The sequence below is a fragment of the Lemur catta genome, chromosome 3 (assembly GCF_020740605.2).
Source record: "Lemur catta isolate mLemCat1 chromosome 3, mLemCat1.pri, whole genome shotgun sequence".
Taxonomy (NCBI): Eukaryota; Metazoa; Chordata; class Mammalia; order Primates; family Lemuridae; genus Lemur; species Lemur catta.
The window spans coordinates 36,967,890-36,981,934 of record NC_059130.1 but is presented as its reverse complement, the minus strand read 5'-3'; the positions used below and the strand labels follow the sequence as shown (position 1 = coordinate 36,981,934).

The following is a 14,045-nucleotide window of genomic DNA, read 5'->3' as shown; positions in this document are numbered from 1 at the left end:
GTAATTCAGGTTTTGTTGCAAAGCTTTTTAGTTATTTTTGTATCTTCTTACCTTTGTTTTGTAACTATACTTTGAGAAACCCAACAGTTTATGTGTATCTTCAGCACATACACTATATAGCTGTGAGAAGAGAAACTAATTATATTTACAGTTATTTTCTTTAGTTTGTATTCCTTTGTTTTTAATCATTGTGCTATAAACCTTAAACATTTAATCTGTTACTTGCTAAAATTTCAAGTTTCACTAATGCACTAGTTTTCAGAAACCCAGTATGCATTTCTCAGTCTATAATCATATACCATAAATATCATTAAGTTGAACCTCAAAGAATCCATTAACCATCATAAATTATGTAATGTTTCCACATAAAGTTGCAAAACAAACCTTTTTCAGATGATAAATTATAGTATGTTCCAAAGTTCTTTGTTTAATAAGAGATTTTGAAATTTTTACTACCAATATAAAATAATTATGCATTTTTATGTACATATTTTAAAATAAAAGAAATATTAAGTACCTTTTTGTATCTGTTGACAAAGTGAATCCAGTAACTTGCTGTCCTTATTCTTGATTTTTAAAATCAGTGTAGAAGTTTGTTCATCTGTGACTCTAATGCAGCTGCATTTTTGTTTTGGACCATTGAATCCAAGCTGTAAGAAGAACTTCTTTTTCTTTTTACAATACTAATCAATTGAATTTGACAAGCCACCTATGTAATTTTAAGTAGTCTAGTGGAAGTTCTGGTCTGTGGGCTGTCTTTAATCCGGCAGAGAAAGCGTTGTGGCTTTGCTCTGCCTGCCACATGGAGAAATGCAGTAACCAGCTGCAGCTGATCCAGATTGTATATACAGTACCCTTGAATAGTGATTCCCTCTTTCTCCGTAGATTCAAGTTCAGCCCACATATTACATCATCAAAAAATTGCTAGAGACTTAGGATTTCCTCTCTGTAGCCTTAAATAGGGGTGGGGGTAGTGGGATCAGCAGGAGGTTGAATAGCTTCGAACAAGGAGAGATTGTGCAGGTTGAAGGAAGGGCACCATCTGGAAACAGACTATCATAGTTCAGCGGGCAATTATAAAACAAACATTTTAGTCTGCTGGCCAGAGATCTTTTAAGTTGAATACTGAAAAAATGGTACTCAACTTCACTTGGAAGTAGTTGAAGCCTGATGAGTTTAGTTTTGTTAACAGAGAACAAGAGCTAGACTTTGTCAGGAGGCAGCCACCTAAATAACGTAATACTCTTTATAGCCTAGAAGAATTTTTAAACACTTTACTTACTAAGTTGCTATTTCAGGAGGTTTTTAACTTACAAGAAACTTGATGTTGTTGTAATGTTGTATCTACTGTATAATGTGTCTTAAGATAAAACTACTTGTATATATAATTACCAAAGATAAGTGAAATCACCAAAAATGAGTGAAATTCTTACATATATTTAATACTTTTAATCTTAAATTCTGGTGTTATATAATGTAACATTCTCCTGTTCTACAGAATGACCTCTCTTCTCTGTGTGAGTCGTTCTTGTTATTAATTGATGTATTGTGGCTTAAAAACAAACATAACCCTGAACTGAGTGAAAAACGAGAGCTCTGACTAACCACAAACCATGTGAACTTAGACAAATCACTGTACCTACCTCTGGCCCAGTTTCTTCTGCTATGAAAATACAGCACTAGAGAGGGAATTAGTGTTGAGTATCAACTATGCTATTATATTTCATTAATTGAAGAAATGTTAATTAAGTAACCTAATATCTGAAGAAACATAAACTTAAGCATCTTAAGTAATTTGGCTTGGTACTTAAGTAGTGAACTGGGATTTCAGTGTTACGCCAAAGCATCATGCCACATCACGCCATGCTGCCTCTCATTGGATTACCTAGATGCCAAATGCTGCTTCTGGATAAATCTTTTGGACTTCTACTCCCTATTCTTCCTTGCCTTAGCTTGTGCTATTTTTCTCTTTCAGATAGGGCATATCGTCAATCCACATCCTTTATTTAAAATCTGAGGTTAATTTCTACCTCTTTCACAGAATTCTTTCTTTGAATTCCTATGGCATGCATGGGTATGCCAGGGGTTGCAAATTTAAGGGCCTGTAAAGGCAAATGCTCACAACAAGAATGAAGCAGGTAATATAAATGAGTGAAGTAAGCCAGCTGTAAAACAATAGAGGAAAATGAAGGTTATGTCAAACTGGCATCTTTATGGTTAATTTAAAGGGATCTGCGCGCACTTTCTCAGTCGTACCTCATTGTGGCCATTAAGGATTATGAGACAATATTGCTAGTCCTTCCCATTTTTCAGGAAAAGAGAGTTGTTTAGATTTTTCCTGTGATATTTCCTGATTTTAAAAACATTGGGTCAGATGGACTGCCAGCTTCTAGTCTGTGTTTTACATTATGTATAATTTCTTGATCATTCAGTGATCATGTTGTATTCACTAATAGTTGTATTTGAGGGAAATATGAGATAGTAAAAAATTCCTCCTGAGCTTTTTAATTTGAGCAATCTTGAGCTTTCTAACTTAAGCAATTAGTGATATCACTACCCAAGGTAGAAAATTGGAATGACAGTTGTTTGGGGACAAATAATAGGCATGTTAAATTGAAAATGAAAGCCAGGAGCTTAGGTCTATAGAGAGATTTCAGAAGTCATCAGAATTAGATGGTAACTGAAGTTACAGAACTAAGATACTACAGAGAAAGTACATGTAAAATGAGAAGGAAGATTAATGACAGACCATGGGTAATGCCAGTTTCCAGGAAACATGAGGAAAAAGAATGGTGGGGGGAGGGAGAGGCTAGGAAAGTAAGGTAGGAAAAACCAGAGAACTAGAAGCTGATGATTAAAATACTACAGAGAGATTACATAGGAGGGGGAGATCAAGAAAGAGGTTTAAAGATTTATAATGAGGAAAGTCATTAATGCCTTTGCCAAAATAAGTTTTAGCATCATGATAGCTACTCATTTCAGATTATTTAGTGGGCTGAAGAGTGACTGGATAAAATTTAACTGACAAATGAATCAGTATCCACAATATATTAAGAAATTAGAGGCCAGGCACAGTGGTTTATGCCTGTAATCCTAGCATTCTGGGAGGCAAAGGTAGGAGGATTGCTTGAGTTTAGGAGTTCAAGACCAACCTGAGCAACAGCAAGACCCCACCTCTACTAAAAACAGAAAAATTAGCCCGGCGTGGTGGTGCAGGCTGGTAGTCTCAGCTACTTGGAAGGCTGAGGCAGGAAGATCACTTGAGCTCAGGAGTTTGAGGCTGCATTGAGCTCTGATGATGCCAGTGCACTCTACCCAGGGTGACAGAGTGAGACTGTGTCTCATAAAAAAAAAAAAAAAAAAAAAAGTTGTTCTTTGTGCAAATAAACCATGTTAAATTTTTTTAAAAAAATTAGAAATCAATAAGAAAAAGACAATCCAAGAGGGGGAACAAAGGACAAAAACATTTATTACATAGAAATATAAATGTTTAACCTCATTACTGATCAAGGAAATGAAAATTAAGACACAAGGAGATGCCATTTTATACTCACAAGATTGGCAAAAATTAAGATTGATGTGATAACAGGCATTAGTACAAATGTGGATCAGCAGAAACTATCAAATAAAATGAATGAGTAAATTGTGATATAGTCACACATTAGTTTATTCTCAATTTAAGGAATTACAGCTGCATTTAATAGCATAGATAAGTCTTAGAAACAAAGTGATGAGACAAAGCAATCACAGAAAACCATATGTTTAAAAATTTATTTAACAAGTGCTTATAAATTACTTGGTGTGTACTAAACACTTTTCTAACTTTATAAATATTGGTATTTAATCCACATATACATTAAAATATGATTTTTTAAATCTCAAAAATAAGCAAAAGTAATATATTGTACAGGTACACAGACGTGTTTGTGGAAAAAACAGGAAGAATCTTAAAATTCAGGGAACATATAGATAGATGAAATAGTATTGATGTAGTTCTGTTTTTAAGTAATATATTTTATTTATCCCAATATATTTGAAATATTAACTTGTAGCTAATATATGTTATTAATGAGATATTTTACATTAATTTTTCATACTAAATCTTGAAAATTTGTCTATTTTTTAACTTAAACACATCTTTTTTTTTTTTTTTTTTTGAGACAGACTCTCGCTTTGTTGCCCAGGCTAGAGTGAGTGCCATGGCGTCAGCCTAGCTCACAGCAACCTCAAACTCCTGGGCTTAAGCGATCCTTCTGCCTTAGCCTCCCGAGTAGCTGGGACGACAGGCATGTGCCACCATGCCCGGCTAATTTTTTCTATATATATTTTTAGTTGGCCAGATAATTTCTTTCTATTTTTAGTAGAGACGGGGTCTCGCTCTTGCTCAGGCTGGTCTCGAACTCCTGACCTCCAGCGATCCACCCGCCTCGGCCTCCCAGAGTGCTAGAATTACAGGCATGGGCCACTGCACCTGGCCTTAAACACATCTTAATTGAGAATAAACACATTTGAAATAATAGTCATGTGTTGCAAATGGCTCTCATACAGGACAGCACAGTTATAAAGAGTGAGCATTGTCATCCGGATTTAATGGAAAATGGGAAGAATTGGCACATTAGTGCCCAGCTGAAATCCCACTTCTTCCTTAAAGCCTTCTCTGATCCTATCAGCAGAGAATATTTTTTTGCACAGAATTTTTATAAAGCTTCCTTTTAACCTGTTCTGTGTTACTTTTAACATATCTTTTATTGCTGTTATCAACATACGTGTGCTAGGATCCCTGTGCCATTTCTTTGAGTACTCTTAGTTCTCCTTAGGAATGTTGTGGTTCTTATGTTGACTGGTCTTTCTTTTATTGTATTGTTTGATAATAGCAGCTATTGCATGTGTTGATAATTTTTTAAAAGATAAAATGATTCTCACACAAAGAAAAAATGAATACATGTTAAAGATTTTATTATATTTAAATCACTAAATTTATAAGGGAATCAGAAAAATCCATTTCAAGGGAGAATTCAAAGTAACACACACATAGGCAATTAGGAATGCTGAAATAAATTTACAAATAGTTGCAAAATGGGTCAACAGCAACTAGGCAATAATCAATTACATCCCACTGAATATAATGCATTGGTAATTTTATGGACAAGAATTTGCATTATTACCAGGTTACAACATCTTACAGAGTTGTAAAATAAAATAGCTCAAAAAGGTCAAAAGAATGCACTGAAGACAGGATACCAAGTGATCTTTTTTGCCCATTTCAAAATCTTTCACAGTTTTTCCTGACACATGTAAACTTTTATGTGTATCAAATATTATACTAAAAATAGAAGAAAGGATAAAATAATAAGTGTACTATTCTATGTTTCTCTTTCAAGTTGTTTGAAGGGAGGAAGACAAGGGTCTTATCTTGAAAAGCGGATCAGATATGAAGGAAGGGTTTCTTTGATTTTGTTTTCCCAAATAGGGAGATTTAAATGTGTACATTAGCTCTGGGAAAGGAGCCAGTGGGGGGATGAGTGATAGCAGAGGCAACAGTGGGTATTTGGAAGGAGACGGTACCAGTTACATACAGAATCACAGTGTAGATTTGGAGAAAAGAGAGAATTCTTTGAGACTGAAGGAAGTAGGAAGAACCTAGGCTATAGATTCACTTGGAGTCAGAGGGGGAAAAAAAGTTGAGATTTTCTAAAGAAAAAAAGTATTTATAATAGGTGGCTTAAAGAATACTGTAAAGATTTACTGATTGGAAATTGAAGGATACCAGGATGAGTAAAAGGATTGCCATGCCAACCTTTTATGTTGTATTAAACACCTATTGTCAAAACATTTCAAGGGACTTTCTTTTTCTTAGAATATAACACAGAGCAACTGCCTTAAATGAGTTTATAGTCTTGATCAGACAAGGTATAAATAAGAGAAAGTAAAGAGATTATAAAGTCATAAAAGTTATTGAGTGAATGGTACAGATAATGTATGAGTTTTTAACAGAATGTAATTTTTTTTTTTTTTTTTTTTTTTTTTTTGAGACAGAGTCTCACTTTGTTGCCCAGGCTAGAGTGAGTGCCGTGGCATCAGCCTAGCTCACAGCAACCTCAGACTCCTGGGCTTAAGCGATCCTACTGCCTCAGCCTCCCGAGTAGCTGGGACTACAGGCATGAGCCACCATGCCCGGCTAATTTTTTTGTATATATATTTTTAGTTGGCCAGATAATTTCTTTCTATTTTTGGTAGAGACGGGGTCTCACTCTTGCTCAGGCTGGTCTCGAACTCCTGACCTCGAGCGATCCACCCGCCTCGGCCTCCCAGAGCTAGGATTACAGGCGTGAGCCACCGCGCCCGGCCCAGAATGTAATTTTTTTAAAAAACCTGCGCTACAAATGAAACCTCTGAGATCCACCTGTATCACTGCCTAACAGGTTGCATAGCATTAGACAGGTCCTTTCAATCAGATTCTTCATATATAAAAAAGGAGGGTAAGACTAGACAGTTTCTAAATTCCTTTCTTGGCAACTGTGAGAAAACTAGAGAACAGTTGACAGTGAACTGGATATATAGGATGCAGGATTTGGATGGGCAGAGATAAGTCTAGAAAATATTCAAGGTGGAAGAAAATGGCATGAATAAAAACATAGGGCTTATTTAGAAGGCAGTGGCTATGTCATTTTGGTTGCATTTACCCTGAGAATTCATGAACATGGAGTAATGAGGTAAAAGTAGGAAAATATATATTTTTTTTCTTTCCAACTATAGTTGTCTTAAACATTTTACATATGCATAGTGAACTGTTAGGAAATATTTTTAAATGAGTGACCTTCCATGTTCAGGATGAGTACAACCAATTTACTTTGGGGGATGTGTTATTTTTGTTATTACAAAGAATGTGGAGAGGGGATAAGAAAGAGTTAACTTTAATTTGTAGTCACATGAACTGTTTCAGAAATCATTTATTGATCTTTAAAACATAAGACATTTCTACCAGATTGAGACAATTTTCAAAGTATTTACGACTCAAATGACAGTAGTTTATCAACCCAAAGCAAGGGGTTATAAACTAATATTAAATAACTTCCCCATTTGAGGGCACTGGCTAGGCTGCCAAAGTTAACTTCTTCGGGCTATAACATAACTTGGAAAATAGATACTGCTTGTTGTATAGATTTAAAAACTGAGGTTCAGAGATAAAATAACTGTGTCCATTATGCAACTAGTCAGAGGCAGAGCCAGTTCAAGGGCTTGGCTTCTTTCCATTAAGTCCCATATGTACTGGATTTTCTAACTTCAGCCTCAAACCGTACTTGAAAATGGTTTTGTAAGAAAACAATTACAAAAAATCATATTATTTGCATGTCTGACCCCAACTCTACAGAAAACTAGACCCCAGTGGTCATGTTTTAGCAAGGCTTCAGTGTATTAATAACGATATATTCTAAATATGGCATACATTAGAATATATCTACAAATGAGCTTTCCCCCCTTTACTTTGTCATACTTTTCCAAACTACGCAAGTAAGAAAACATTCATTTATCTAATTTTGTTTCAGGTATCTATTTGTCAGATTTAACATACATTGATTCAGCATACCCATCAACCGGCAGCATTCTAGAAAATGAACAAAGATCAAATTTAATGAATAACATCCTTCGAATAATTTCTGATTTACAGCAATCCTGTGAATACGGTAAGCTTGTAGGGGGGGTACTGCTCAGACATTAACATGCTGTGATTCCAATGATTTATTTACACACACTGATGACCATTTTTCACAAAGAGGGAACGTCAATTTTTTTTTTTTTTTTTTTTTTGAGACAGGGTCTCACTCTGTTGTCCAGGCTGGAGTGCAGTAGCACAATCATAGCTCACTGCAACCTGAAACTCCTGGGCTCAAGCCATCCTCCTTGCCTCAACCTCCTGAGTAGCTGGGACTACAGGTGCATGCCACCTCACCCAGCTCATCCACCCCCTCCCTCGCCCCCCGCCCCCTCCAGCCCGCCAGAGACAGGGTCTTGCTGTTTCCCAGGCTGGTCTCCAGTTCCTGGCCTCCAGCAATCTTCCCACATCAGCCTCCCAAAGTGCTACTATTACAGGCTTTAGTCACTGCACCTAACCCGTCAATTTCTTATTTCCATCCTAAATGAAAGAAAATAATGGTTATTTTATTTCAGCATTTGCTATTCAGCATCCTGTTTAACACATTCACTATCACACTAGAAAAAAAATTTTTTCCCTGGGGCCACATTGTTTTATTAAAAAAAATGATCCTTTGTAATTCATTATTTTTTATTGTTTTCTGTGTGTGAGTTAAATGCAACGCAATCCACATTTCTAGAATTAAATTTTCAGTATTCATTGTAACAATAAGAACATCGATAAGTAAGATTTTTACAAACCAACTGCAAGGTTTTGCTTCACGAGGCCCCGAGGTTAAAACTAGCCTGAGTTAAATACGACTCACATGACAGTCAGTGTGTTAAGATATTGCTTTTAAGGATTTTGAAGTATTTAATATTTAAAATTTTCATTTTTATATTTTGCCCCTTGACATTTTATAGCAACTTTGCTCAAAGAGCACAGGGCAATAAGTTTTAATATTACCACCTCATAGTTACTAGTTTGCAAATTTTTTTTATTATCTTCATCTCATTTGATCTTCCTGATCTATAATGTAAATAGTTCTTATATTTTTCAATTAGAGAAGTAGCTGACACCTTTGTGCCTAGTGACAATTGACTAGGTTTCTTGAGTCAGATATTGAGTAAATAATCAATTTTTCTTCAAGGTATATTATGAAATGACATCTATAGCAAGAGCTAAGTAAGGCCAATGATTTATTTACACATGATTAGAAAAAGGGAGTTTTAAAATGTTTAAATGCTTTCAGTTTGATAGAGAATAAAGTTAGTGTAGTTTTATGGGGTTAAAAAACAGTAAGTTTTACATTATCTGATTTATGTCAAGTAAATTTGTCTTTTTTTTTTTTTTTTTTTTTTTGAGACAGAGTCTCACTCTGTTGCCCGGGCTTAGAGTACTGTGGCATCAGCCTAGCTCACAGCAACCTCAGACTCCTGGGCTCAAGTGATCCTCCTGCCTCAGCCTCCCAAGTAGCTGGGACTACAGGCGTGTGCCACCATGCCTGGCTAATTTTTCTATGTATATTTTTAGCTGTCCATATAATTTCTTTCTATTTTTTGGTAGAGACGGGGTCTCGCTCTTGCTCAGGCTGGTCTTGAACTCCTGAGCTCAAAACAATCCGCCCACGTCGGCTTCCCAGAGTGCTAGGATTACAGGCGTGAGCCACCGCGCCCAGCCTTAAAGTTTTCTTAAAGCTAACTTTTATGTGTCTATGCTTTTAAGAAAACCTCAAAAACTTCCTAAAAGTGTGTGTGGAGATAGAATTTTACTAAAAGTTAAATCAAATAATCCCTTATTCTGTCCTTTTCTCAATTTTTTAAACATAACATCAAATTTAGTGTTAAATTAATGTTTGAAAGTTAATAGGAGGGGAGGGGAGAAACCATATTTATAAATGGGAGCCAGATTTCTTTAAAAGAAAAGTAACTGCCTTCACATCTTATGTTTAATTGAGGTTTGAATATAAATCACAATGAAGTTCCTGGTTTTTTTCTGTGAAATTTATCAAATATGCAGGACTTTGTAATTGAAATTGTTTTGTTTTTTTAAAAAAATTATCTATACAAACAGTATGCAATTGTAATTTTCTAAATTACTTCAGTTTTCACAGTAAAGTTTACCTCAGTAATGTCCTTCTAGAGTTAATGTAAATTTTGGTTGCCATGTGGCCTTAATTTACCTTTAAATTATTTTTCTTAACTTTTAAAGTTTTGGTTATGATGTACTTTCTTGGATAATTATTTATCGCCTTTTGCCTAGAAATTCCCATGTTGCCTCATGTCCAAAAATATCTGAACTCTGTTCAGTATATAGAAGAACTACAAAAGTTTGTGGAAGACGATAATTACAAGTAGGTTGGATCTTCAAAAGTGGTTTGTATAACTTTTTCCTGTCCTCCATCCCCATGTATTTAAACATGTAAATCCTACATGGTATCATACTAGTGCCTACTCCAGTGGTACATTTACAGTGGTAAAAGTACTTACATGTATTTCTTTTTAATCACTTACTATGATTGAACCAGTATACAAATACCTCATCTGTTCTTTAATTAAAAAGTATTTTCTTTCTCAAATTGTAGAGAGCTCTAATATATGATAGTTCTAACTTGAATTTCTTCCTTTCCCCCTATGTTTAATCATTGAATCTTTATGGAAATTTATATTTTAATAGAAAAATTATTGAAACAGACTACAAAATATAAAAATTACTTTTTAATGCTAATTTTTGACACATCTTTGAGCTTTTTTTTTTTTTGCTTGTTATTAACTGTTTTGTAGACTGAGAGAATATTGAACCTTCTTGTCTTTGAGTAAGAGACATTTCTCCAATATAGAACCACATTTATTCTTGTCCCTGTATTATAGCAAGTCCTTTACTAAAGATTTTTAAAATAAGTGATATCCATTTCTTTCTCCTTAAATCCGCAATATGGCCCAGGACAGGAGGATTTTTAAATTACTAACCTTTTCATCTTATAGTGGTATGCTTTATATCATAACTGCTGGTTTTTTCAAAAGGTGGGAGAATAAAGAGCTTATCTTGAGGCTTCTCATTTTTCTTTTAGCTCCATTTGTTAATTTTAAAAAAGTTTTCTTAGCTTTCTGATGCCAATTGTACCCAAGCTTTCAAATTGAATTTTGTGTTTCCATAAATATTTTTTCTAATAAAAGGTCATGTTTTATAAATTCATCAAAGTGAAAGACTAGATTATTTTTCAATATCAATGTATTATATAAAAATTTTTTTAGCTGCTTTGGTAATGATTATGAACTTCTTTGTTGCATAGGTTTCAACAATTTTTTTTTTAATTCTGCAGGACAGAATTAGTCCTAACAGAAGGCTAGAAATTATGGAAAACAACTAGAAATAACTTTTCTTCAAATATTAAATATATTAAGAAGCTCTGGTTATATACTTAAATGTATCTAAATTTTTACTAATGTTCAAAAATACCTTTATCTTCTCTCTCACACCATAATATTAATTCTTTATATTTCTGTATCAATTTTGATTTCACAAAATGCATTTACATGCTTACTTACTTGAAAATGTATGAGGTCAATGGGTGGGCTTTTTAGGCTGGAGTTGTTTTACAAATCTGTTGCCCTAGGTTGTAAGTTTCTCAAGTTTGATGGTCTTTGTCTTATATTTACCACTGTTTTTCCTGTCTCCCTAGTTACTGCTGTAGAACTGATACCTAGTAGACACTCATGTTTTGTACAGTGAGGTATAGAACAGATAACTTAAAACTCAAAATATGAGTAAGTAGCTGTTAAACATTTCTTTATCTGGCTCAAGAAACTCATCTTTGAATTTAAAAGAACTTAAAGTTTTAACAGGTAGAAGCAAAGTCTAACAAAATTTTTCATAATTAGAGCAGACTAAATTTTTACTACCATAAAAATTTAGTATTTATTGAATCTGATTACTTTGTGAAAGGATAGACTTGAAGACATTAAGTAGTTCTAGTAGTCCATAAACTGACATATTATATGATACCTTCATTTTTATGGGAAAGGCGATGCTGTTATATTCATTTTTGTTTTCGTGAGTAGCTAGAATTAAAGTAGCCTTCCCATTATATTTAATAAATATTTCTTAAGTTTTTGCTATAAGCTAGTTACTGGGCTAGTTGCTGGGATTATAAATAAGATTTTGTTCTTGCCCTGAAAAAGCTCAGTCTAATGCATGACACACCCATAAAACAGAAGATAAACAGAACTGTGATGGAGATATGCCCAGGGTGCTGTGGAAACATAGATAAGGGGAGACCTAACCCAGCTTTACTAGGAAAAGTAAAGAAACAGCTTCAGGAGACAGTGTCACCTGAGGCTGAATCTTAATAGGTGAGTAGGAGTTAGCCCCACATGAAGGGTAAGGAAAGGCATGCTGAGGATGGAATGATCAAAGGACTGGGGTGAGAAATGTGTTTCTTTGGGGAACTACAAGTCACTGGTGTTCTTAGGGCGTCATATGGGAGACTGGAGAAGATAGATTGTTTTTCTAAGGATGCACTTGTGTTGTTTGAGCCTACTAATCATTGTTGATTAGAGCATCTTAAGGTGTCACTAAAATTATTAGAAAATATCAGAAAAAACATTTTGTTGGAAAAGTGTTTTTTATGATGAAAAAGAAATTTTTTTTTTTTTTTTGAGACAGAGTCTCGCTCTGTTGCCCAGGCTAGAGTACAGTGGCATCAGCCTAGCTCACAGCAACCGCAAACTCCTGGGCTCAAGCAATCCTTCTGCCTCAGCCTCCCGAGTAGCTGGGACTACAGACATGCGCCACCATGCCTGGCTAATTTTTTCTATATATATTTGTAGTTGTCCAGCTAGTTTCTTTCTATTTTTAGTAGAGACGGAGTCTCGCTCTTGCTCAGGCTGGTCTCGAACTCCTGACCTAGAGTGATCCTCCTGTGTCAGCCTCCCAGAGTGCTAGGATTACAGGTGTGAGCCACCACACCCAGCCTACATGTTACTTCTTGATACAAGCACACAACATACAATGATCAAATTGGGGTAACTGGAACGATTCACTTGAAACATTCATCATTGCTTTATGTTAGGAGCATTTGAAAACTTCTGGCTATTCTGAAATATAATAAACTATTGTCAACTATAGTTGCCCCATTGTACCACTGAACATCAGAACTTCTTCCTTCTATTAAACAGAATTACCCCTTCACCAACATCCTTCATTACCCCTTCCCACCACCCTTACCAATCTCTAGTAGCCACCATTCTATTCACTACTTCCTTGAGATCAATTTTTTTTAGGTCCCATATATGAGTATGAAAATGAAATATTTGTCTTTCTGTGCCTGCATTATTTCACTTAAAATAATGTCTTCCAGATCTATCCATGTTTCTGCAAATGACAAAGTTTCCTTCTTTTTCATGGCTAAATAATATTCCATTGTGACATAAACCACATCTTTTTTATCCATTTGTCCTTTGATAGACCCTTAAGCTGATTCCATATTTTAGCTGTTGTGAATAATGCTGCAATAAACACTGAAGTGCAAATATCTTCTGGTTACATTTTATGTCTTTGCCTCACCCAAGCAAGATTTAGAGGCATGCGCTTCCCCTTTACAATTCTCACCATCTCTGTGACCCTTAGTTGTGAGTTTGTCCCCCCCAACCCCCTAATCCCTGGAGAATATTACTACCGTGTGAGCACCATAGTGTTGATCAGTTAGTACCAATTTGATGGCGAGTATATGTGTAGACTGTTCCTCTGATCTTGTGATATCTCACTGCGGATAACGGGCTCAAGCTCAATCCAGGAAAATATAAGAGGTGCTAGATCACTGTCGTTTCTTATAATTGAGTAATATTCCATTGTATACATATACCAAATTTTAGTAATCCACTCATGAATTGATGAGCACTTGGGTTGTTTCCACATCCTTGCAATAGTGAATTGTGCTGCCATAAACATTCGGGTGCAGATGTCTTTATTATAGAATGTCTTTTGCTCTTTTGGGTAGATGCCTAATAGTGCTATTGCTGGATCAAACGGTATTTCTATTTTTAGCTCGTTGAGGTATCTCCAGATTCTTTTCCACAGAGGTTGCACCAATTTGCAGTCCCACAAACAGTGTAAGAGTGTTCCTGTCTCTCCACATCCTCGCCAGCATTTGTTGTTTCGGGATTTTTTTGGTAGAGGCCAATCTCACTAGAGTTAGGTGATATCTCATTGTGGTTTTTATTTGCATTTCTCTGATGATTAGAGATGTTGAGCATTGTTTTATATGTTTGCTGGCCATTATTCTGTCTTCTTTTGAAAAGTTTCTGTTCATTTCCTTTGCCCATTTATTGATGGGGTTGTTTGATTTTTATTCTTGTTGATTTTTTTAAGTTCTAGTTAGATTCTTGTTATCAGCCCTTTGTCTGATGTGTAG

The 14,045-nt window shown here is 35.2% G+C and overlaps 1 protein-coding gene across 4 annotated transcripts in view; it reads left to right on the top strand.

The window, feature by feature from the left end:
• RALGPS2 (Ral GEF with PH domain and SH3 binding motif 2) overlaps nt 1–14,045 on the top strand; it is a 160,318-nt gene that overhangs the window by 107,105 nt on the left and 39,168 nt on the right. For all 4 annotated transcript variants that reach the window (XM_045547275.1, XM_045547276.1, XM_045547277.1 and 1 more), the window contains exons 9-10: nt 7,548–7,685; nt 9,896–9,986. In XM_045547275.1, the coding sequence (XP_045403231.1) occupies nt 7,548–7,685; nt 9,896–9,986 (229 nt within the window). The remainder of the gene's footprint in view (nt 1–7,547; nt 7,686–9,895; nt 9,987–14,045) is intronic.